The 26,290-nt window shown below is 44.3% G+C and overlaps 1 protein-coding gene across 1 annotated transcript in view; it reads right to left on the bottom strand.

Annotated features, from left to right (window-relative positions):
- Positions 1–206: 206 nt before the first annotated feature.
- Positions 207–26,290, bottom strand: part of SLC15A2 (solute carrier family 15 (oligopeptide transporter), member 2) — a 39,049-nt gene continuing 12,965 nt past the window's right edge. The window contains exons 7-22 of the mRNA XM_010568761.1: positions 24,276–24,353; positions 21,576–21,658; positions 20,246–20,332; positions 19,824–19,913; positions 19,428–19,472; positions 17,210–17,242; positions 16,055–16,143; positions 13,962–14,043; positions 11,864–11,989; positions 10,902–11,066; positions 8,185–8,231; positions 6,522–6,632; positions 5,017–5,113; positions 2,403–2,549; positions 1,258–1,362; positions 207–383 (exon numbers count right to left, since the gene is read on the bottom strand). Coding sequence (XP_010567063.1) covers positions 207–383; positions 1,258–1,362; positions 2,403–2,549; positions 5,017–5,113; positions 6,522–6,632; positions 8,185–8,231; positions 10,902–11,066; positions 11,864–11,989; positions 13,962–14,043; positions 16,055–16,143; positions 17,210–17,242; positions 19,428–19,472; positions 19,824–19,913; positions 20,246–20,332; positions 21,576–21,658; positions 24,276–24,353 — 1,562 coding nt within the window. The remainder of the gene's footprint in view (positions 384–1,257; positions 1,363–2,402; positions 2,550–5,016; positions 5,114–6,521; positions 6,633–8,184; positions 8,232–10,901; positions 11,067–11,863; positions 11,990–13,961; positions 14,044–16,054; positions 16,144–17,209; positions 17,243–19,427; positions 19,473–19,823; positions 19,914–20,245; positions 20,333–21,575; positions 21,659–24,275; positions 24,354–26,290) is intronic.

Raw genomic sequence — 26,290 nt, 5'->3', positions numbered from 1 at the left:
TACCAGGGGAGCTTTCCCAGGGAGTTTTGCTCTGATTTCAGGACCCCCATTGTTTATATAGAGGGCTATTTGGTCCCATTTAGAAGGTGGCTACATTTTGAGTAATAAAGACTGCAATGCTATAAAATATAATAACATTGTCCCCACCCTTCTTTTACCCTCCCATCTACTGTGTTTAAAAAAAAAAAAAAATCCCAACCCATGTGTTAGAGCTTTGTTTTCTGAGTAACGAGACTAATCATGTTTCCTCTGCTTGAGGTCTCTCTCTTCTCTTCCTTTTCTTCTAGGTCCTCTGGATCCACACTGACATAGAAATATCCCATGATGGAGAAAATAATGCACACAGCAAAGAGGAGAACAGTGAACAAGACAAATTCAGCCCACTAGGAAAGAAAAAAGAACAGCAGGTCAGGGGACCCCAGACTTTCAGTCCAAAGGATTTCTCTGCACCTCCAAGAGCTTTTTGAAGAGCTGGGTGAAAATTACTTTTTAGCTTCAGAAATTGCTCACAAAATAGAAACTTTCTCATCCTGTTTTCTGGTAAACTCATGTACCCGTTATGTAATTGTGAATATGTGATATACTTTGAAACAAACCAGTTTTAGATTGGGCTAGTTTCATTAAATCTTTTCTTACAAATCTGTCCTGACTGGAACATACCTGCCTGGACTTTTTGCCCACAGGATGCCTTTGGGAGAGGCAGTTTCATGTCAGCCAGAAATGAGACCCATTTCACACCTTCATGCCATCAGCCCAGAAGTCTGATAGCTTGAATTAAACAAGCTCTGTGCCACAACCTCCCCATGCAAGCCTGACATCTCAGGGGTGCCAGAGGCAGCTGGCCCTGAAGGAGTCCCAAACTAGATGCTTGAGGATGCTACCTGCCCACTGGGCTAGCTGGATGAAGGCAAGCTGCTTTCATTAAGCAACTGCAACATGTGGCTGGCATTGTGTCCAGGCTCCAGGCCCAAACACAGCCTGCTTGGCTAGAGCTGAGCTCCAGCAACATTATTGTAGTGCAGGTCACTATTATTTATCGTCACTGGGAGGCTTAGGGAGAGCCATTTCTCCAGAGGGCAACACTGCTGAGGGCAAAGCAGAGCCCTGGCTGGGAGGCAGCTCGGTGCAGGCTGCCATCACACCACTGCAGGAGCCTGGGGCTGTGCAGAGAAGCTGTGGCTCCAGGACACGGACATTCAGAAGCACTATCCAGGCCTGTTTTAAAGCAATACCTCCGTTTTAAGAGCCGAACCATACCTGTGCCATTGGTGCAGCCTGTGCAACAACGAGCACAAGGGTATTCCCAACAGCCACTGTGAGCAGCCAGCCTGCCTGTAGCACCGACTTCATGCTGGCTGGAGACTGAAAAGAGAAGGGCCTGGTCAGTAGGTAACACGCTGTGCCCTTCTGCCCTGGTTTACCCTGTGATGTCCTGCCCGGTGTAGGTTTCACCAGGCTCAGCCTAGGAGGAGATGGTGGAATTTCCTCTGCACAGACTCCTCCGTAGTTAATTTCAACAGCTGCATACAAGGAGTTTTCAAAACATGTCCTCCAGGAGGACACATGAAGAAAGAGGAGATGCTGTGGTTGCAGAGCTGGATCCTGATCATCCCCAACCTGCATCGTCTGAAATTGTACGATCAGGAACTTCAGGGAGCCACACAAAAAGCCCTGCAGCTTGGAGTCTGGTGCCATGTGGCTGCACACCTTTGGAAAAGAGACTGGATCTTGATGTTAAACTTCCCACTGATGACAAATTTTCCAGATCTCATGACAGATTGCCCCACTGGTTTATATTAATAAACATCTGCACTTTACTCCAAGGATAAATTTGAGTAGCTTCAGCTTTTTGATCTTGTAATGTCTCAGTCCCCTCTTTTCATAAACCTTCTCCCCAGACAACAATCAAATCATCCCTTGCACACTCGTTACCTCTTGCTCCCTTGTTACAGACTCGTGTAGGCTTAGACCCCTTCAGTCTCTCAGCTTAAAGCAGGTTCCAAGCCCCCATGCCACCCTGTAGTCCTTGAGGTACCTTTGCCTTTTTATCACTGGAAAATATGTACCACAAACTATTTCACCGGGAGAAAAACCTGGTATTACTGTATTCAGAGCTTTCGCATTAAAATAAGCTTCTATCCAGTTCTGTTCTATGTTCTCAGCTTTACCAGAAAAGGAGTTTCCTAAATAAAATTGAGCACAGGTATCTTCAGAGTATGAATTAATTTAGCTTGAGGGCACCCAGCAAGCTGTGTTATAATCCCACTTCTAGCTGAACCACAGATAACATTGTCAGTAAGCATCATGCCAGAGGACATATTACAAGTCAATGACAGATGCAGGAATACATCCTGAAGTCTAATTGTAAGCCTAATCTAAAGTCTAATCTTTAAGTGGAGTACCTGAGAATAGGAGAAGGCCAGACCTGTAATGGAGAACATCACCTCCCCAGCAGATATTAATAAGTATTGTGGTAACTGCCAAGCCATATGGACATTGTTGGCTTTGATGTCTTCCGACTTCCATGTCTTAACATCACCTCCAGAAACCTAGCAGGAAAATAAAGGCACATTGATTAGCTGCTCAAAGATCAGATCCTTCTTAGCCTGGACTCCAATACCAACTTTACCAAAGTCAAGTTTTAAGTAAAGGTGGAAGCAAAGCTCTGCCCTGGAAGCAAAACTCTGGGTCTGACCCCTGCCACTTCCAAGCCTGTTGGGAACGGGCTGACTCCTACTGCACAGGGTAGAGGATGGAAGCATCCCAGCTCATTCATGTGCTGCAAGAGTCGCATGAGTTATTGCAAACCAACAAGTTGCCTTCTGTAGTGGGGCTGGGAAAAGCCTGTGTGGTACTTGTGCAGGGCCTGTGACCCGCTGCTGTCCCCAGGGCCAGAACAGAACAAGAGGATAAATGCTCATTGCAGCCATGTGGCCACTGCTCCCATTTCATCAGCACTGTACAAATCCCCTACTATAACAGTGATATCCAAACAAATCCAGTTCAGGAACACCAAGAGTGGCAGAGACTGCCTCATATCAGATGTATTCAGATAGTTACGGTAGCTGTATTCATCATTCTTTTTGTTTGCTTTCGCAGGTGTAATTAATACTGTCTCTGATGCACAGATGCCCAGAGGCAGAGAGAGATTTGACTAAGTAGCTAGGAAAACACTAGGCTGAAATGACTTCAGGCAGAAAACCCCGTGTTTAAGGAGAGTACTTCGGAAAATACAAGGGATGTTTACGAGATGTACTTAATCACTATACAGGGAGGCAAATCAAGAGACTGTATTTTAGCAGGCTAAAAGGGTGAGAGGAGAGCTGTGCATTGCTCTTTAGCCCATAAAGAAATGTCAGAAGCACCATACTATAACTGCACACTGAGGAAGGCTGGGTAGAAGGCAGCATCCCCATGATTTAAGTATCATAGTTCAGCCACATTAGCAGACTAATATATTGCATTCTTGGTTCTTCTATATAGCACTCCTGGCAAAGGAGCAGGGCTCAGTACAAATCACTGCAATAATTAAAAATTATCTTGGCCTGGAGCAAACTAACTCTCTACAGAAGAAGGAAACCACAGGGAGAGAGATGGAAAAACAGAGGGTCAAAAAGATTAAAAGACTAGCACAGAGTCCAGAAGGGCTGAGGGGCTGAGGCACAGAGCCACCCCCAAGCAGCCATGGCTACAGCAGGGACTTTTGCAGATGGGACAACAAACTGGAATCCTTGCCCACAGGGATATGGGACATACCTATCTCAACTGGCCCTGACGCAGTTGCATTACCAGAGGCTCTGGGGCAATATTCTTAGTGTAATATTCTTCATGCAACTTCTCTATTTGGTTTCTCATCTGGTGAAAGAGGCTTGCAGCCATGGAGGATGGGTCTGGCCAACATTACTTCAAGTGTGTATGTGTTTTATGTACATAAATCTCTGCATTCACAGATGGCAGCATCTGCCCATTCCCTTCCAGGACTGTGCATCCCACTCCAGCTACCGGAGTTTAAAAAAAATGCCAGGTGCTTTGCAGCTATATTTTTCCCCCTACGCATTTGGACTCTGCAGACGTGAACAGCTCCCATTAATTGCCCAACAGGGAGATGTTACTGCCAGGGAGTAGCTGACAGCACTTTGCTCTGCTCATCACAACACAGTAGTCAAAGTCTCAGAGGGAAGCTTAGAAGTGTGTCCTGTCAGACCTGGTTTGTCTGTGTGCCTGTGCAGTGGAAAGGTTAAAATGGGAACTAAGCTGATCACGTTCATCTCCGTGGCTCCTGCCAGCTGGACCAGTGTTGGAGCAGCATGCCTAAGAGGCTGGCAGGCAGGGAAAGGAATCCACCCTCTCAGCAGCGCTCATGCCACATCAGGGCTAGGTTGTTCAGAGAACCATGCCTTGACTTTACACTAGGCTCCAAACGAGCTGTACAGACAGTGAGAGGAGGAAAAACAGATGCACAGTCATCTCACCAACCTCCTCCCTCAACACCATCCCTCTTCCCCCCCCATGCATAATCCACAGGTCTCGGAAGATCAGCCTTTAGATCAGTAAGTTAAACATGAGGATACAGCAGACTGTTTCTGCAGAGTTTTTCAGGTGTGTGTACCACCAGGTCCAGTATTTTAAAGAACACAAGCAGAGTCACTCTTGGCAGACTGTAATAGCTCTTTGCAGCGCACTGGGTCAACGTTAACTGAACAAGGATGGCACAAGACCAGCATGAACCTCAGATCACATGATTTTCCATGGAGGACTTGCATCAAGGAAAAGATCTTCTTGTTTAACCCATGAGATCTGACAAGATCACAGTGTAAGGTGGAATGAGTACCCACCCACCTTGCTTATGTAGGCGCCAAAACTTTTTGCTAACCCTTTTCTAATGGACTGCCTTCAGACGGCTACTGCCCAGGTCTTGCAGGGTGGAGAAAGCAAGTGAGAGTCACAAACATAAGAACAAAAGCACTGCCAAAGACTAGAACAGAAGGAGCTCGTTACCGTCACAGGGACACTTACGTTAGTTATCACAATGGTGTATGACGCACCGAAGTCGAGCAGCCCTAGCTCCAGGGTGAATTCTCCCATTTCAGTTATGCATTTTCCATTATTATATCTAGATACAATGACGAAGTACAGTATTTCCCAGTTAGTCCCACAGACAAAGAGCACAGAGCAGAGCTATCAAACATGCCCCTTCAATAGAGTAGGGAGGGTGTATGAAGTAAAGCTGCAGTAATGTTTATGTCAGACAATCACTAGAGTTCTTGTCATCTTTTCCTTCCAGAAACACTTAGGCACTGACTGGAGTTCACCTAATGACCTGGGCTATTGCTAACATTTTTTAATGGTTTCTGCTTCTTCCCAGCACTGATTTCGCCGTCCCCACCCCCCACATTTATTTTCCTTCCAAACTTTTCTCCACTCCTTCAGGAACTGTGGGCCAACCAAGTTAGCCAGGCTCAAGCAGCCTTCAGGATATCAGAATTATGCACCCACAAGCCACTTTGTTTCCTTTCAGTAAGGCAAATTAGGCTTCATATTTGTTCTTCTGATTTTGGATGTGTGAGACGGCACAGAGGCTCAGCAGCATTGCCACAATGGCTGCTGCATCCTACTAAATTGGAGCAATAAATATTTTGGATGGAGCTGATGCAGAGAAAAGCCACGAAGCTAGTTTTGAAACATTGCAAATGCCAGAAATACCCTACAAGAGCCAACTCCAATGCTGCCAAACCAAGGCCATATGGAGCCCCTGTGTAACAAGCCCAGCCTGCAAAGCCATTTAATGTTACTTGATGTTACCAGCCCACATACCAATGCTTTGTAGTGTGGAATATGAATTGGCCTTTCCCTGAGAGCACCCTAACACTAATTGCTTGGGCCTAAGAGAATATCAAATAGAGCAGGCATCAAATGGCAGAGGGGACTTCACCATGCCCCACCTTAGTCTGCTGACAGATGCACAGGAATAGCCAGTCTGTTCCCTTCAGGCCCCCATATAATGTGAATAAAAGCTCAGAGAAAGTTAAGTAAGTGTATCTGGACTTCTTCAAAAGGCTTTTTGGGTTTCCAAAATTTCCCTGACCTGACACTGAGAAAACTCGGATTATGGCCTAAATTAGGATCTCATTATATTCATGTCATGGGATTAAAGTTACCAAGTTTTGTCCCTACTGATATCATCTTACCAAAGCAGTAACAGCCATGGGAAAGGAGCTATCCCAGACACTGTTTGGAGGCTGAATCTATTCAACTGCATATTACACACAGAGATACTGATTTGCTGTCCTTTGGCTTGGACACTTTGCAGACTAAATGTGTGGCGCTTCTGCACACACATGAGTGGCCCGGAGCACCTGCTCTGTGCAGAGCCGGTAATTCTGCTTTTTTACAAACATCTGCCCCCACAACCAAATGCCAAGACAACAGCAAAGAAGGTTTTGCTATTTGCCCAAGAAAAGCCTCACTGTATCCAAGGAAAGACCTCAGCAAGAACCTTCAGCACAGCAAGGGAAACTTACTTGTCCCTCTCTAGCAGTGAGTACTCAGAAGCGCTGTAGTTTTTCTGAACAGCAATGAACCGTTTGCTGTCAATGCTGACGTTGACATCTTGGCTCAAACCATTAATGAATCTGCAAAGAAAGCATATTTCATTGGGTTGTCAGACAGGGTAGGAGAAGCATAATATCAGACACCTTAGAAGAAGTGTGCTCTCTCTCCCAAAGTGTTCTGTAACTCCATAGGGTTACGACAGCCTCTCCTGAAAGCTACCAAAATATTCGCCTGATTTGTTGCCCAGTTTTTCAATATAAGATTAGTTTTCCCTGCTGTGTAATTTTACCCTCTTACCCTCTCTCCTGTGAAAAGTGACCCTCACTTTTTGTGGGTTAGGACTTCGAGGCAATCTCTTCTCAAAGACCTTCAAAGATTTTCCATGGCTGTTTGAGAGGACAGAGCCCCAGCCCACTCAAGGAAACTATAACGTTGGGTGTCTTGATGAACGTGTGCACCATGCTGGCATACTTTCCAAGGAGTTTCTACCAGTGGGAAAGAGTTTTCTAGAAAAATAAGGTATTTTCATGAAACCCAAAACTTTCATGGGAATGTTCAGGTTTGGGTTTTTGCCACCCAGTATTTAAATGCTTTTTCACATACAAAAGACAGCTTCCTTTTGACAACTGAAAAATTGTTAGCAAAACCAAAGACTTTTCATTTGATCTGACTATGTTTTAAAATATTTTGTGTTTCAGTTCTTAAAATGGGGGTGCTTAGCAAAAGTAACTTTTTAGTGGAAAAATAGTTTCTTCCTAGTGAAACCTCTTCACAAGTTGTTGAAGGGAAAACTTTGGGATTTTGTCAAAAATGTTCACAGGAAAATATAAAACATTGCTGACCGCAGGTATTAATCAAGGCTTCAAGGTGGTGTTTAGTCAGTAGAAGCCTTCACAAGTGCAGGGCTATGAAGAGATACTGCTGTCCTGCACTGTCATCAGAGGCTTTCAGATAAGGGAGTTGGACGTTGTTTTATACTATCTAAAGTTTTTGAGGGTTTTTTTTTTTTTTGGCAAATCTGCTTCTTCTGCATCTCAGCAGCCTCACATAAGTCTGGTAAAGTGGTGCTGGAGGTAACTGTGACCTCAATGAGATGGCATCTCAGCACAGACCCGCACAGGACTGTTCATGGACTAGCTCAAATTAGGAAAGTAGACTAGCTGCTTACGCAGAGCCAAATGCCCAGCTAAATTGTTTACAAGGATGTAAAATTGTTGCTGTAACCAATTTAGCAGGCATTTGTGCATGAGGTTGGGTGAGATAAATGAACGTCATGGGTTGGCCAGTTCGCAGAGGACAAATGGCAATGGCTCCTTTCCAGATTGCTTCTTTCTGTTCTTTCCCAAAGAACTGGGATGCAGTGAGATGAATTTACCATTCTTCCAAAGGAGATCTTTTATGTTGCCATCTCAGCCCAGACTATCCTAGGCAGTAAGCAGCAATAATGCTCAGCTCTGCATGGCAAGTGTGGGAGATGACACGCTGTCAAGCCTCCGCAGCTGACACCTGAGTCTTGCACGAGAAGTATGGACTAGATTCCAACCTGAGAACATCTGGGTTATGTTTGCACTAGACAAAAGCAGTCTCCCTCACCCCACCACCTCCAAATCCTCAAAAAAATGTTATTCCTACCTAACAGCTGCCAAACCGTTTTCTGGCTTTGCTTCCAAGTCTGTAATCTAAAGAGGGGAAGAAAAAAAAAATCAAACAAATTTATTAATGCTGTCTTATAACAATGTGTAGCAGAAAATACTAGTGTCTGTGGAGTTACACATGTGTTGCAAAGCCCATGGAAATCAGCTGGACTCTCACATAAGCTTTACATTAGGCCACAGAAGTGAAGTCCTGGTGCAATGAAGCCAACAGCAAAATTTCAGCTCCACCAAGGGCTTAAGATGATATCATACCTTTTTTTTCCTCATCTCCTGTGTAACAAAGGCTACAGAGTTTCAGCCAGTCACCCTTCTACTGAGGCATGTAACACCCTTCAAAAAAGTATTTGTCTTGATCTGAAGATAGCAAGAGAGCATGATCCACATTAGCCTCTTTCAATGATTAGTTACAATTAGACATGCGTGCCTTACTCCTATAAAACCTGCAACCACCTAACCTTCAGACCTTGATTCTTGGCATACTCATAGACTTAACAGAAGCTTAAAGCCAAGAGGATCCACTAGGATTCTGATCATCATGTATCACTCATATTTTCCCTGATCCTCAATACTCAAGAGATTAAACTGTTGTGTGGTGCAGGCAGAGAGCAGGAGAGACCAAGATGCACTGAGCTTGTTTGCACTCACAGTCTCTGCAGACACATCCCTGAATTGGCCACCTGGTTGAGCACACTGAGAAGTGAGAGTGCCTCTCCTGGAGATCACAGCTAGAGCATCAGCTCAATAGTTAACATGATCTACATTCATTTGAGGAGAGCCTATTTGGTGTACAACGCTGAAAAAAGACAGTAAGGCACAACCCTGCCCTGAAGATTGTATGTCATACAAAAAGAATACAGAGCAAGGTTCTTGGCTGGTAGAAATCCACAGCTGTGCCATGTCCATTTAAGCTGGCAGGGCAATTTCAGTTTGCACTGCCCACAGACAGAACCCAGGCAAGCCAAAAGGGACTGAATCTACTTTCAGAAACTGGCTTTCTCTCAACATTTGCTAGCCCTTTCTCCACACTTTCTTCCTGATGTTAAACACTGAGCTTCTGAGACCAAGGATCCAGAATTTCAGTATACCTATAAAACGTCTATTGTACTTCAGTGTAATATGCTGACCTACAAATAATGTATGCCCTAGATAATAAATAGCCACAGTGAAAAATAAATGTCAGAGCAATAAATAACAAACAACAACATCATTTTTTTCCATGGGAGACACATGGGGATTAACACTCTAGTTCGTTGCAGACAGGCCAGCCAAATTATTACTCGCTTTCATCAATGATCCCCAGAGCTCTCAAATTCATTTCCTGCCTACACAACAGCCCACAAAGGAGAAGAAACCAATTTCAGATTGGATCCTTCCAGGAAAGCATCCCCACGTGAGCGAGGGGGCCAAACCCAGCAGCGAGGGAGGCTGGCGTGGGCCATGGCTACCCCAGGGCAAGCCCTGCAACACAGCAGCGATGCTGGCATTGCCTTCATTGCGTTGCAATGCTGGAAAAGTGAGGATCATTTACCACACTGTCTCCCACACCTCCCTTATCTAGAGCTGAGAATGACAGGTCAATAGCATCACCCAACAGCATGGCTGTTCCCCAGTGCACGGGAGCCTGCCCGTGCCAGGGTGGGCATTAAATTAAGCACAGGCTAGATAGCTAGGGCAGAACACAGATGTACTGAAGCTCAGAGATTGCTTTGCTCCAGCCTATCACAGGCTTTCACTTCTTAAGGACTGTAAGAAAATCACTGTATGAGTATCCATTTCTTAAGGTAAGAGCATACAGTCATCAGGGTCACAAGAAAACTTAACAACATTGTGTGATAATAAGCCCCGGGCTCTAAACCATAAAGCAGCAAAAAACCCCAATGTTAGGAGAAAATAAATTCTTAAAACTCCTCATTTTTAAAAACAGTTGTGTGATTTCCACTTTACAATACTGAACGCTTGCTGTGGCAACCCTGCAAGGTAGGAGGTGGAGGAACTGCAAAGAGAATTGATATTTTAGCATGAGGACAGATTCTGATGGCATTTGCAAACCTGCCACAATGTGCAATAACACCATTCATTTCAAGAGAGCTTCTTAGGATATAGCTACACATAAAAGATATCAGAATCTGGCCCTATACATCCCATATGCCTCTCTCTGATAGTTGCAGCAATACACAAAAGTCCAAATGCAGCCGGCTCTGCTGCAGAGCCTGAAATGAGCTTAATCATTTATTCTGTTCAGCAAAACAAATGGGCCTTCTGTGCATTTTCACTAAACACTTGCAATAACTAAACCCAGAATCATTCCTCTGATGCTATTATTCCGTGCCCAGCCCTAGAGCCTCTTTAACATCTTTGCTTTATAGAACCATCTTTGGGGGAAAATCTCTGGCTCTCTGTTTCCTCAGCTTTCTCAAGCTCTGCTCCTTAGCAGGCATGACTCTGCTCTCCCACTGCAGCATTCACTGGATTAAAGTGTGCCCAGAAACTCTCAGATGCCATAACGGCTCTATTAATCAACCAGCAGAAACACATACAGATCCAGTGCCGCTAGCTAAGAAGTCAGGTTTAGAGCATCTGAGAGCAATCAGACAGACATTGCAACTGAGCAAATGAATTAATGAGCCTATTACCCCATTGTATCATCACAGCCATTGAATTAATACTGTATTTACACTTCACTCCCACACTCACTAAGCGGCTTGATAGGCTTCCTTCCACCTCAAAAACAATTAAGCTGTATACTGATTTTTCCTTCACAGTGTAGTTAAAAGCAAGAGACAATCCTTGATGTTGCAGGGTGAAGCGAAGGCTCTGTTGCTCTCCATTCAATATTAATTTTGAGTACTCAGCTGGGTTCTGTGGAAAAAAAACAAACTTGGTTACACTTCCTTCAAATGAGAAAGGACCTGGCTCTTCCCACCAAGTGAAACCCTATCGTCTCTTCAAGGGAACCTGTAAAGAGAGGTTAAAAGTCAGAGCTGTCTTCTACAGCAAAGGACCTATGTTGACCTATAGGCTTTGGGCGGTCAAGCCAGAGCTTAGAGTACCTTCCCTTGTTGGATGCAACCCTAAGGTCAGGGAACACCTTCTGTCCACACAGCTACCCTTTCTCCTGGCCTGGTTCTGCCCCAATGGGACCACACCTAAAACATGGCAGGCTGCTGGTGGCCAACGGACTACTGGACTGAGTCCCAAACCACCCTGACCTGTAAAGTAATCTGGAAGCTGAAATACGAAACAACCCAGTGCCCATGCCCAGTGAACTGCCTTCCCATTTCTTTCCTCCTTTGCAGGTAAAAACTGTTCAAATGCCATCCAGATCCCAGCAGCAATTCCTGGTGTGAGCACTGAGAGATGCGAGCTGAATGTCCTACATGCTCATATCAGGAAAATTATCCTTTATTCCTAATTACAGGTGAATGTATTTAGCCATTTCCTCCTTTGCCATGGAAATATGTCTCCAAACTTTCCATTTCTGTCTCATCAACAGAGATAATATGCTCCATTTTTAAAACTGTTCCCATGCACTTCGAAGGCATTGGAGGAGAACAAGCTCTAGCATCTGTGGGCTTTATTAGAAAATGCCTGAAAAAAAGCCACCGTTTCTTCGACGGGACACAAGTCAGGCCTTCCAGCCCCACATATATGCTTACCTGAAAAGCCTCCACAGGCTGCTGAAATAGGTCCCGGTCTTGGATTGTCACTTGAACAGGGTTCTTTGCCAAATTCAGGACCCGAATTAAACTTTCTTCTGGGACAAGTTGAGGCATATCGGTTTCCTAATTAAAGTAAAAGGCTTTAAGTGCCATCTGTATGCTTTATTAGCACTTTAATATCTCTTCATTTTTAGCCATAATACTCTTCCTCTCTGTAATGACACTTTTCCATCCCTTCCTCATCAGAAGTTGCACTGAGAGAAAACTGAACATAAATCTTATTTAGGGAGGTTTCCTCATAGTAGCTCAATAGCCAACCTATCATTCCTCCCAAAACCTGCTCTTCACACTGCTAAGCGTACAAGCTACACAACTGCTGGGTAGGTAGAACAATGTCATTGCTTTCATTATACAGCTCCCTAGTGCCTGGATTTAACCAACTGCCATATCAAACTGGAAAAAATCGTGCTTAGCTTTCAAAAGCAGTGACCAGAATAATTATTTCCCACTACAGTCAGTGACTGGGAAAAGAATTAGGCCAGAAGCTAAGCAGTTTTGAAAATCCCAGTCCAGCTCCATGTCTGTAATCGGTGCTTTTGCATCACATGACACCATGCTATCTAACTGCTGACTGGATAGATCTTATTCCCAGTTTTCTGAGAAAGGAAAGATGATGCCTTCAGCACAGAAGTATCTCTTTCTGTCAGGAATCATTTCCTAGAAAGAACACATCAATCAATATCAGCCTTGTACTACCTGCAGATCTAAAAAGAGGGGTTTTTTTTAAAAAAAAAAAAATCTCTTTTTTTCTCACTTTATTTTCAAGTAGCTGCCAGCAATGCTTCAGAGACATTAATTTTTTTCTATCTCATCCTGTAATTTGGGTATTGCAGGCAGGGCAATTTGAACATAACTCAGTGGGGAGACATACTGTCAGAGTGATAGGGCGACACTGATTTCCCTGTACCCATATGCTGCTCTGGACCAACAAGCCTGTTAGTGTTATCCAGCAAATTCCATTACTATGGCTTTTCACCTTTGCAACCCAGAGCCAAGCCAAGGTGGGCCATCCGATCCCCCTCTTTGCCAGAGCTTTTAGTGGCCTTCAGGGTAAAATTTCCATGCACAGGCAGGGGGAACCTCTAACTCGCCTTGCCTCTGCCTGGAGAAGTCAGCCACAGCCACAGCAGACTTTCAGTGCTCGGCCAGAGCTGCTGGTGGTGGCAATGAGAGCGTTTCTTTGCTCATGTAAAGAGACCAGAAAGACGACCTGAACCCACAAAGTCTCATTTCAGTGGGGGACTTGTCAGTGGATTCACCTGAGGAACCAGCAGATGTTAATCCAGGGCTGTGTGCCAGCCACTCTAACAGAACATTTTAAGTATACATGGAAGCTTTAAAAATTAATCCTATAGTAACATTTGTGAGACAAAGGTTAGCCAAAGTCTGCACAAGGCTGGTCACGGGCCAGAAACAAATGGCAGAGATCTGCAGGGGCTAACATCGAATTTACAAGAGATTTGCTGCCATCCTGTCTGGGGATGCCTGGCAGTCCCTGATGCCTTTGACTACAGAAATGACTGCATTTACCTCCCTCACTGGAGAAACAATTTGGCTTGTAAAAAACCACATCCCCACCCTAAAGTAGGAAAGTAATTAAATTAAAAACCCAAAACCAACACACACACACACACAGAGAAAAAAAAATTTAAAAAAAACCAACAACAAACCAGTAAAATATAGGCAAGCTACAGCAAGAAATAGGAAAGAGAACAGACTACCTTTTGGGAATTAATCACTAGCATTAACTAGATGTCTGTCAAGCACTTTGACGATGGAAATCTAGAATATAGACCAATACAGATGACCAGCACAGCAAAACTGCAAAGACTAGAAAGAGACAGAGACAAAGAGAGGGAAAGGTAGACAAAGTAAGAATTATCATTAGCAACTGGATCAGTATGCTTAATTGTAAAGAACACATTAAAAGTTATGATCAAGGAAGATGATGGTTAAAAGGATTATCTAACAGGCATCAATAAAAGCACCCCAGGGAAAGAAAGTATTTCTGAGGAATCCCTTATGCTATACTTACATTTATTTTGAGTTCTACAACAGCTGCAAGTCCAAACGCCATTCCTGCAAGGATCATACCTGTTGCCATTTTCCTAATAGGTCTATGGAGCAAATGAAAGAGGTGCCATTAAGAAAAAAAAGTCATTTAAAATGTAGAATACCATTCCTCAGAGCCAAAGATGTGCCAAAACCATGTAATAAACTGTCCAACAGGTGGCACTGGGGATGACATGCTGTTTAAATTGCCAATCATTTAACTTAAAACTATTCTGTTATTCTGTATGAGGCCAGCACTGAGGCCAATTAAAACTGATATGCCATGAAAAAAAGGTCTTTGCTTGCAAGTTTCATATTATCTTGTTCCTAGCTCTTCTAGTGGGAATAGCTCATGCCATTATGTTAACCTGTGATGTTGGAAGGAGCACTAGAAATGATATATCTTCAAGTCCCTTTTGGGAAAGGCAGAAGAAAAGTAGCATGCTATTTAGCAGCAGGAATGAGGAGCAGAAAAATGTGTAGTTTGTGTCATCAATGTTTCTGACCATCTGTGGCATCATTCTGGGTTATTTCTCATGCCAATACATTTACATTTCTAGAGAATAAAGAGCTTGCTTCTGAACTCAGAGCAAAACTAGTACAAGTCTACCAGAGTTACATGAGACAATCTGATATAAAGCAGAATAAAATAGGTCCAGAATGGCAGGTCCAAACTTTGAGTTGTTAAGATTTGAAATCAATCTGGTTTGAGATTCAGTGGTCTCCACTCTTTGTAATGGTCTGGATTCACATTCCAGATTGACTGGGCTATGGGAAATCCACATTAAGAACCTAAATTCTGTCTCTCAGTTACATGCCCTGGGACAAGAAAATATTTACTGCTTGCATATCTTGTAATACAAAAAACGGGTTTGATCTTCAACGCTGCATTGGGATTTTGTAGCACAAACTTCTGCAGCCACATAGGCTAACACCCTGCATGCTACACTGTTTCCACAGCCACTTCTACAGCCAAACTGGATAGGAGCCTGTTAGTACCCTGCATCCAGGGGACAGAAACAGCATGGCATTCAGTCCCGAGTGGTGCGTGAGTTTGTGCTGCTGAGTCAACTACTCTGTCAACTGGTCATCAGGCAGGAGGTTTTCTGTCAAGTCGGGGCTCAGTCCAGGGCATGGGCTCACACTGAGGTAGCATGGGGAAGCACAGCTTCCCATGTGTGTCCTCCAAAGGGCACCATTTTGCAGGGCTGGACAATGTCTTTGATGTCTTTAGGTGCAGGTAATTCAGCATGATGGGAAAGGATCAGCAGGGTGAAGGGGTGGGCTTCAGAGGCTCCTTCCATCCCCATTTTATGTGCTTTTGTCTATCCAGCATTTTAGTTTGGATTAGGAACACGCTTTTTAAGCCAATCTCCCACTCATCGCCCCTTCCCACACTGTGGTTCATGTTGAGATGTGGTGCTGGAGCATGGAAACGAGGTTCCTTTCAGCTGAAACTGCACTGGCAGAGGCACGCCATGAGCACACATAACATACTCCCACTGCTAAACAGCATCAGTCCACATAGGCAGACTACAGACACTCCAAAGTAAAATCCCCCAAAATGCATAAAGTGCGCCTCAGAGCCAACCTGGAGGTCTGCTCCTATTACAGTGCACTTTTTGCTAAAATAGACTAGGGATAAAATGCTTGGGCCATATGGAAATTCCCTTATGTACTCACTGGTTCAGATCCTAGTGTGGAATCTGCTTTCACAACACCACATATAGCCCACATGGGATGGTGAATTTAGCCCTATGGGGACCTTTCAAGGTGGAAATTATTTAGGGGTGATACAGGAGATAAGGTGAAGAACATGTTGACCAAATTCAAAGGACAGTTCATATCTACTTTCAGGGAAAATCTGTACAGAGCAGAATCCAATATCACTGAATTTTCCCCTCTGGAATTTCCAGGGCCTATGGAAGAGGGTGATGTTGCCTCTTGGGGCTGAATTAAAGGCAAGTACTGGGAAGGGTGAATGGAAATTCGTGTTTCTCCTCCTCAAAAGCTATTCTGCACACTTGCTGCAAAAGAAAAAGCACTGAGGCATCTGCATTATCCCCAAGTACTTACGTGAAATTAAATTTGCACATGTTTATCAGGGGGTAGAGCCCAAGGTCAAAAATTGGGATGAAGACAAGAATAAGAAGTGGATTTAAGAACTGCAATACAAAAGAATGGGAGTTTAGTGACTAGAAAGCAACTTGCAGTAATTAAACTCATAAAGCATTGTCCTCCAGAAATAATTCCATTACAGAAAGGACATGAACAAACACTTAAAAACCTCCTTTTAAAATATAATCATAGTTTGCACTTCGACAGCTTCTGCTATTTAGTTTTCACAGGCACGAATACATTTTGTTCATATCCTCCCCTCCAAGAGGTAAGCAAGCAGCACTAGTCCAGTTTCCCTGAAGAGAGAACTGAAGCATTATGTTTTTGAAGAGTACAAAACCCACTGACAATAGAGGCAGATGACCTTCGGTGCTGTGGTGAGACCTTACAACAAATCAGCAATAATGGAAACATCTTGGGATTTCAGCAAAATCCCAGAGAAACAGGCACTATTCTGTGAGATTGGCAATTTCTCGCACTTCCACACAGCTTGGTAATCCCCCAGGAACTAAATTTCTCCTGGGAGGGCCAGAGCTTGTCTGCCAGCCAGCAGTGGCAGAGCAAGAAAATTGAGAGTGATGGAGAACAAGCAGAGAGGAATGCTGTTTCAGTTTCGAAGGAAGATTTCAGGGAACAGGACAGCTTTGAATTTCTCCAGAGCTGTTCAGTGTAAGAATTGTAATCAACTGTGACAACACAGCACCGTCTTGGAGACTTCACATTTTCATCTGCCCTGCAGTAAGGGAGGAAGGAAACATATTTCAGGTACAACACTCAAACCAGTGCAGGGGCATGTTAAAAGCAGACGCAGCTTGTATCCTCCACATGCCAGCACTAGTTCAGGAACTATTATGGTGACATGTCTCCCCACACCTCTGCATTATTCTGCAGGATTCAACCTCGGTGTTAGGACATCCTTGGGGTCCAAGACTAAGCTTGCAAAACAGCTAGTGAGCAATAAGACAGAGTCCACACCACAGCAGTCAGCAGGAGCACTGCTATTACCTTCAAAAGGAGCAGAGAAAGGCCACTGGTCCCATGAGAAAAATAAAAATGAGAGAGAAAAAGAAAAAGAAAATACATTTATAAGGGATACCCTATAGTATCTTTTACCTGCATTTGGTCAGGCTGAAGGACATATATTCCCTGAAACAAAAAGATATTCCAAGTGATTCATAAACACCATAATATAACAGTGCATATAGCAAAAAAACAACCAGCCCAGTAGAGGCCTTAGTAGCAAACGTGGTTTCCTCAAATGGTTTATGTTGGCTTTAGCAGCTGATATTGTGCTCTTGACACTTGTCATCTAAGGACACAGTGTTTTATGAGAATCGTTTTGCAGAAGGAAGCAGCACTCAGTCCTTGATATATGGCAGCTGGGACACAGCCTGTTACAGGTACTGAGACCCATCTTTCAGGCTGGTTGAGCTATGAACTAGGTGACTGGGGAGGAATGGGCATGTTAGTGCCCAAGTTGGGATTTGGGCTTAGAGCTTCCTCCCTCCCTGCTTCTGTAATAGGAAAAACCCAAATCCTACAAGTGAGTTCTCTCAAGCTTCAGGACCCTCTGAGCTCCGTTGGCAATTCTCCCAAGCACACCAAAAGGATAACTAAAGACCTTCCCTGAGTCAGCAGTCTGCACAAACACCTCTTTCCTCCCTCCACCTGCCGAGGGCACCTAATGGGCTTTGGTCAACTGTGACTTCTTGGTTTGAGCCAAGAGTCCTCAAGGCTATAAGAGATGCCTCACATTTGCAGCACTTTACCCAGCGCCCACAATCAGGCAAGGTCAACGGGGATGGATGGAGGGACCCAGTCCCCAAAAGGGACCAATGAGCTGTCTCCAGGGAGAGGCTGGAGTCTGAACTCCACACAATGCTTTTCATTTGAAATTAAGATGAAGAGAAGAGGTGGAAAAATTAAGAAGGAAATAATATCTTTCCAAGAAAGCACTGTGGGGGTTTGTCTCCTGCCTGCCAGCAGCTGCCTCCCGGGAGAGTGGAAACCGCTGGTCACAGCAAAGGAGTCTTACAATTAAAAATATCAGGCAAATATCCCCTCCTGCTACTTTGTGCACACTATACAAATGTGCCATTAGGAAACAAGCCTGCAAATATTTCATCTCACACTAAATCATTCCCTGTTTAACTCCGGACTTCCTAGCTGAGCCCTTTGTCTGCAGAAGGGAAAAGCATGGAATATTACAAACATGAACTCCAACAAGCCTAATAGTGGGATCACCCCAATGTTGCAGTTAAATCTCACCTTCATGAGTTGGGACAACTCACCAGTGGAGAGCAGATGAGACTGAAACATAAGCCAAAAACCTGTCCGAGTTGGTGTGACAAAAAAGCCCTGAATATATCCTTCTCCACCAGGGAGAGTTTAGTAAGTGACATCTGGTGATTCTGCTATATCTTCTGCTAATGGATCACTAAGTGCATGTGAGCAAAACAGCAGAAAACAAAGTTTTTAGATAGACATCACAAAGACCGCATGAACTTTCATTGCTTTGTCTTTCTGAGGTGGGTAAATATTACCCAAGGTGTAGTCTTTTTCATGCCTCATTTGAATTAATTAAGCCTAATGAGTATCACATGCTGAGAGCCCAATTTTTAACAGGAGTGACATAGCAGGGCTCAAATTTGGGGCTTTAAGTCAATTTTAAACTGGAAAATGGGCATTTACAATCCTAAATTCTGATGTGAGCATCCACAGGTAAGATGGCCTGTTAAAACACATGTCTGGAAGCCAGCCCTGTATGGTGGTATCTTTAGGTAGATAGCTGATCCACATTTATCTGGCACTGCACCCTGTACCATTTGCCATTCACATCTTTGAAGAACTTTATGGCTACTAACTAATTACTCCTCTTCACATCTTTACCCTATACACAGAATTCCTGCTGGTTCTGAGAGGCTTCATTAGTGTATCACCAAATAAGCCAGAGCAGAAACATACAGCTACAACAGCTCTAGTTACACCTTACAAGGGCTGTGTAAACTTTCCATGACTTCTCTGTCTTCAGTGGAGGTAGCAGGTTGGAAATCCTACCTGCTCAAGGTCACAGAGCAAGTGGTTGCCAGTAGGTCAGCACTTCTGACCTTGCAGACTGCTGATGGCTCCCCAGCCCTCACTCCTTGCCAAGATGTGCTGTGATGAATTGAACATGGCTGCACAGAGCCTCTCGCTTCTAAGCACCAAAAGTGCAACTCACTCACCCAGACTCATCAAGCAGATGCTCTTAGTACTGCAAGACTCTGGTTAAAAAGCAAGAGCAGTGATGTTACTACTGGTTTTACCAGCCCTGGTGACATTAAGTACTTACAAAATCAGCATTCATTTTTGTGGCTTGCAAAGTCCACCTGGATCCCTAAGGAGAAAACAGAGAGCTGTGAAGCCTTCAAGATGTCCTATGGGACTAGAAAACATGAAGACAGAGAAGACGACAGTGCTGGAGGTCTTTTTCCCACCTCTTCCTTCCCTTCCCTGTAACACCTGCCAGTAGACAGGGCACATTCTTCCTTCTCACCCTCCCGTGCCAGACACCCAGCAGGACTGCAAAGGGATGGCCAGCAGTGATGGTGGGTACTGCCTTAGCAAGCCCCTGGACACCTGGTAGGAGCGTGGCACTCTGTATCCCCAGGATGCTTTGGTGTTATCCTGGAAGGACAAGGGGGCAAACCCAAGTCAGCAGGCAGACCTGCAATGCACTGTACTGTACCTGCTGATCAAACAGGGCCCAGAACATTGGCAGTGGTATGAAGAGGAAGAGAACACGCGTCACCATTTTAACCTCCCCAATCAGCTGTTTCTATAAAGGGAACAGGCAAAAAAGCAAGATGAGGGTGAAAAGCCAACAGGTGATTCAAGTCATGAAGCATGAGAGCTCCTATTTCTTTCTGCATGGCAGTTATTCATTGCACCTATTCATGATGCTGGACATATTTGCATTTCTGCATTTCAGTGCAGCACCTAAACTGTCCATTAAGGGTCAGGAGAGTACAGATGTGGGAAGGGACCAGAAAAGTGAGAGCCCGGTGCATGTGAGGAGTGGTGTGGCCAGGCCAGTCTTGCTGCCTCCCCTGTCTGTCTGCCCAACTTCCCCCTTCCCCCTCCAAACCTGCCAGTTAGAGCATCACTTACGGAGTATTTTTCTGACGCCCAGTCCAGCCAGTGATCTCTCTTTGGAATCTGACGGGAGCGGTTTTTCAGACGGTTTTTAATAGCAAACTAGGGAGAAAAACAGGTAACTCCCTTGTGGCATACCTGCCCTTGCCACATTCCTAACTCAAGGCTGCCCTCCCCATCCCCCAATGTAAGCAGCACCAGAAAATTGCTGGGGTTTTGCTGGCCACTTCCAAACCTCAGGTTGGATGCTTTATGAGCAATTCTCTGCAGGGAAGTTTCTATGACATTGGTTGATTGAAGGTATGATGTGGGAATGAACTACCTCATAGGCTTGTCTTTCAGAGACAAATCTGACACTAGCCTCCAAAGACTGTTTCATGTTTGATTTAAAACCTGCTGCATAATGAAGCTTTAAACGTAATTTCTTCAGTTCTCTTCCAAAAAAGACCTGTCGGATTGACCGCTGTGCTGGGGAGGAAATGCCTCATTACCCAAAGCAATGTCAAAACCAGAACTCTCACTTCCTTCTTGTTCTGTAGACCTTTCTTTGCATATTCCTGGTGCAGCCCATGCCTCATTCACTCCTAGACCAGCTTTTGAGTTGATTTCTCACTGGAGGAGAAATCAGTGACACTGTATTTATAACTTGTTTGTTTATGCTGTGTGCTCCAGTCACTGAACACAGCCACCCTGGCAAAAAGAGTGGCAGACCTCACTTATAGAAATCCTATCTTTAAGATCTGGCCTGTTTCCCCAAGGTAAATCTGTCACCAGGATTGACCTAGGTAAAAAGAAAACATCTGCTGTTAGCAACAGCTTCCTGAAAAAGAAACATCATTATCTACCTAATAATAAGAGACTATCTTTTCACATACTATATTCAGCTCACACACTATGAAAAATAATTGATAAGGCTATAATGCAACTTCAGCAGGTGTCTCTCGCATTTACATGAACTTGCTGAATGTGCATAATATGAATGTGTACTATTACTGTCTCCTGAACTGATAAACTTCAGTAAAATTATTCAGCTGAAAAAAATAGAGTCATATATCTGATACTCTGTGAGTTTCTGAATTTTCCTTTCAGTTCACTCTCCACCAGCATCTGCCACTAGTGGTTCTACTGACATCAACTGAACAGTTCATGGAGCTAAGGAAAAGCAATTGAAATGTTGAAAGAATAAACTAGGACCTAAATCTGTTTCTTACTCCTTACAGCTCATCAGCAAGATATCCAGGTGCAGCATACTGAACTCCAAATGTCACCTCCCCTTTCCCTTTGCTCCTTTCTGACCTGCAACCTCAGAGATATGCTTGAAAAAGAGAGAATGGCACACACTTACGCCAATGCATTTGCACACTTCCAGTAAGACGTTCCCTTGTGGTGGTGTTTTTCTGTACAGTCCACTTCCAGCAATGAACACAACTGAAAAATATTATAATCCAAATGGGAATTCACATGACTCAATCCTGCATTACCTTCTGGGAATGATGCTCTACCCCTGTATTCAACAGAAATCCTCTGCCCTTGGGGCTTACAGGATTGCACTTTTAACAAAATAAATATACAGGACTCCTTTAATGCCTTCGAATGGAACAAAATGCAACATCCTACAAGAAGCAGTATAATCCCTAGGGAAGTCACTGTCATCTTCTCATGATCAGCTCTGGCACAACAGGCATCTCCACATCTAATTCATGCTGGGAATCAAAGCTTTGAAAATTCCCTCCATCTATGCTTTTTGTAGGCTAAACTTAAAATACAATCCACACTGAATTGCTGCACCTGATGTTGGAAATCATCCCTGACTCATTGCAACCATGTGAGGATTAATCCAGATCCAACGTGGGCTCTGCGTACTTGCATCTCACACACATTTCAATGGAAACTGCCACAAAGGTCACTGCATCACACACTGGTGTTAACAGAAATTACCTCCATTTACGGTTTCCATGAAGGGTTATACAATTTAAGATATTGTTTTGTCTTGGTTTTCTCCCTCAAAGCACAAAGAATATTGGACCGAGGCTTCAAAATCCTGTCAGAGATGGGGCTATCTGATTACATATAATTTGCCCTGCTCTTTGAGAGCCTCTGAGCACATTGCAATTCTGAAGACGTTAGCAGGAAGAAGCACAATAAAAGCTGAGTGTGAAATCCATATAGTCTGTCCACAGCCAGTGGAGAAAAGCAGGCACCTCTGTCCTAACACAAGAGGCCTAGGACACTGCAGGGAACTCAACATTTCTCTTTGCTGACTGTGAAGACCCTCTGGATCCAGTTTTGACTTGCAGAACTGTCAGAGAGACCTCTGAAGTCAGTTTAGGTGAGTCACACTGAAAGACACTTGTCCAAAGTCACCCAGAGTGGGTAGTTGCACTACCTGATTTTTAGCATCTCCCTGTGGACCTGTTGGTGCCTCTAAAAGGTGATTCATTAGGTTTGCTGAAATACCTTCTGGCGATGCCATTGCCTCCTTTGGGAACTGAGGCTCCTGCATTAGGTTTGGCATTTGGAATTAAATAGCATCAATCCTCCCCCATCTTTCAGAAACTGAAGCAGCCCAGAAAATCTTGCTCCATTCTGATTTCCATTCTGCCTCTATACCTATCCTTGCTTTCCATCATCACAGGGAGAGGGCCAGTCAGGGCTGAAAGGGTATTTTCTCCAGTTCTGCATGCTGCTCACATAGTCAAATATATTACTTCCAAGAGCATTTTAGCATGTTACAAAAGAACACAGAGCTGCTTTGCCGGGCAGGCCGTGGAATCTGGCAGCAGGACACTAGCTAAAAACACATTTCGATTGATGCCCTCACCGAAACTGCAATATTTACACGTCCATTTTCCCCTGGGCAACTACCACTCTGCTAGAAACATTCATCACACAATGGTGCACAGAGGAGCCTGTGCTGCCTTAAACTGATAGGAACAGGCCACAGGGGAAAAAAGAAGCTTCTCAGGCCCATGACCATGCACTTTTTGAAAATAATTGCTGTAACGTTAGCTGTGACCTGGTGACATTTCTCCAGTGTCCTGATTCTTCTCTCCGATGGAAGTTTGAGGGGAGAGAGCAACATTCACATTCTCTGGGGGATGAACTTTTCAAATCACAGATGCTGTGGTGAAATCACACAATTGCTTGGTCTCTCAATTAAGCTAACAAGCTGAATGAGAAGTCACCCCATGCTGTGTGAAAACCTCTCAAATGCAGCGTAATAAGGGGACTGCTCCCCTCAGCAGCTTGCAACTGTGAAACTAAAGCTAATGGTGTGTCCTCTGCATTGGCTACCAAGGAGTAACAGTAAGAGTGTGGAAATTGCTGAGTATTTTATAAGGGTTGAAGAAGAAATCTTGACAAGTACATTAATGGGGCTAAGATGCAAGCTTTAGGAAGCAGGGTGATTGCAGCTGCCTTCTGACACTTGGACAATAAGGGCTTTTTATTGCAACATAATACTAAGTTGTCACCGTAATTGTGGGAATTACTTCAGCCAAGCAAAGTGAGACAGCTCAGAATAAACTAACATCTCATTCAGCTCCTTCTGCGATTTCTGTGGTGCGTAGATTCTCAAGCAAAAGTCTGAACCATTAAAGATGGCCCCAAGCTGTAAAGAGCCTGTGGAAAGGTTAGAAGTAGCATGCTAAGCTTCTCTTCTATAAGCTGGGGAGCTCTGAGGACTGCTTCGATTACAGTTCAAAGGCCAAGCCTGCTCATAGGCAAAGCTGCAAGCCATCAGGAGAATCATTTTGGTGCCTCCCTTTGCTTCATAAAGTAAGGCAATCGTATTGTGAAACATCCACCAGACCACCCTCTCATCAGTATCATGATAAAGGATTGTAGTAAAACCATGGTCTGCCCACCACTAAGTGAACTAGTGGTTTTTCTTGCTGTTCTGAACCGTGGAATTGTTGGATGACCTTGAACCCTTGAGCTTCCCATTGCAGTGTCCATGCAGAGCTAGTGAATTTGTGCTTTTTCTCATCTATCCATGGACTCAAAAATGGTAACTCCTATTACAAGCATTATTGTTTCCACTCACCAAGCGCCAACACCATCAGAGCTGCTGGGACACCAAAAGCCAGTGCATAACAATCCTCTCCAAAACACTTCACATCCCCTGAAAAAGAAGTCAGAAATAAAAGCACCTCATTACAGTCAGACTTATGTTACTGGGGTCTTTGATTTGCCTCCCCAGAGTCAGTCACTTCCCCTGGCTTTAAATCTTCTTTGCTGGTGCTTGACACTGTGAATTGAATCTCCTTGAAACAGTTGTCCTCCCTTGATGAAGACAATTTGGAAGCAGGGTTAGTGTCTGCCAGCAGAAGTGACTGATAATGGGATATTGATGAGAATGGTAGAAGGGAGGGGGCAGACAAATAGGTAGAAAGAAGTAGTAGGAACTGTAATTGGGAAAAAAGTTGCAACATTTAAAATAACCTAAAGCCTTTCTGTATTTGCCTAGATCTAAATAACCAGTACTGTGTTTCCACATTATTTGTGCCAGCCACATGAGTTACTGAGCTGAAAACCTGGATGTGATTTCACAGCAACCTACAGTGGACAAAGTGGAAGCCAATACCCCTACTATATATGTAGAAGCACAGGATTAGTCTTAAAAATCCGGTTCCCTTTCTTGCCGCTTTCCCAATTTCACTAGAGGCAGCCTGCTCCAAATGTCAGGTCTTGCAATAACCCATCAGGAAGCCAGGTTTGTTACAGTGTGGCTTTGATTGATCTGAGCTATGGTTCACCGAAACCCTGCGCCTCTTGGACCAGGTCAATTCTTGCACCACGTGAACTTAGAGGTCCAGTTGCAAACAGCAAGCCAGCAGTGGGCTCTGTGTTTGTATAACGGTGGCTACAAATTACTGCATTCTTACATGGAGTAATAACAAAATGGCTAAAATAAGCCAACATAGTTAACAGGAAACCAACCCATGAAGCCTTCAGTTGTTCCTGTTTGTTGTCCCTGGGCAGTCATGGTCAGCCGCATAGCTGTGTGCGTGCATAGCATTTATTTACTTATTTTCAGCAATTTAGCTGAAATCCAACAAAGCTGGCAGTGAGACATTATGGGCACACTGAACTTTTGACATGCAAAATGAGTTGGACTTCTCCACTTAGAAGTATACATTCCACATTTCTGCCAAATGTCTACGAACTGCATTTCTTGCTCTTCCAAGAAAAGCTTTCACACTTAGCAGAAATTTTACTCTTTCCCCATCCTCTCCACCTCATTTCCATGTTGCAACTAGTTTATTGCTAGGCTATATTGGCACAGTTTTGGTGTTCAAAGGGGACTGGATTTTCATCTGCCCACTGACTACATTGAGCAAAAGCCCCTTCCCAACAGAATGCTGACCTGGGGACACCAGTGAGAGAAAGACAAGAGATACAGCATTTGTCTTTGGCCGTACGCATGGTGTAAATATGACATGAAATGAATGGCCTGTTAAAATAACCACTCTGAACAAAGAAAGCTTCCTGGAGGCCACGGGATGGAATTAAAAGAATTGCTACTAAGTGTGAAGGCTACCTTGTCCCTCTCCCCATCCCTATCTCCTGTGGCCTGCTGCTCTGCCTCTGTGTCTGTATTTAGAGCATGCCAATCCCCTTGGCTTCTAGGCACTGCGATACAATGAAGTAAGTGCAGCAAGACTGAGGGACTAAGAGGGGTTGTGGAAGCTGCCTAGAATGTAAAGTAGGTCTTAAGTGGGGCACAGGCCTGTGCTTTGTCTTCAAGGCTAGCTGCTCAGGGCTGCAATCTTGCAAGCAGACCCACGCAGACACCCCTGGGTGCCAGGACAGAGCCCTCCAGAAGTCAGCAGGACCCTGTGGGAGGGAGAAGGTAGGACTTCAAAACCAGCCCTGCTAATTTTTCAGCCCTGACACCTGCACGGGGCAGCAGAGATCAGTTCCCATCCACAGGCTACCTGCAGGGAAGACTGAGGAATAATCCTTCACTGGCAATGGGGAGGATTAGATGACCATGTAGGTCCTTTCACCTTTCGTATTTTAATTCTACAGTTCAGGCTGGCTTTGAAATACAATCAG

The sequence above is a fragment of the Haliaeetus leucocephalus genome, unplaced genomic scaffold (assembly GCF_000737465.1).
Source record: "Haliaeetus leucocephalus isolate CR32 unplaced genomic scaffold, Haliaeetus_leucocephalus-4.0 Scaffold1, whole genome shotgun sequence".
In the NCBI taxonomy this organism is placed as follows: Eukaryota; Metazoa; Chordata; class Aves; order Accipitriformes; family Accipitridae; genus Haliaeetus; species Haliaeetus leucocephalus.
Note: the sequence above shows the minus strand (reverse complement) of the source record. Positions and strands in the feature narration are given on the sequence as shown.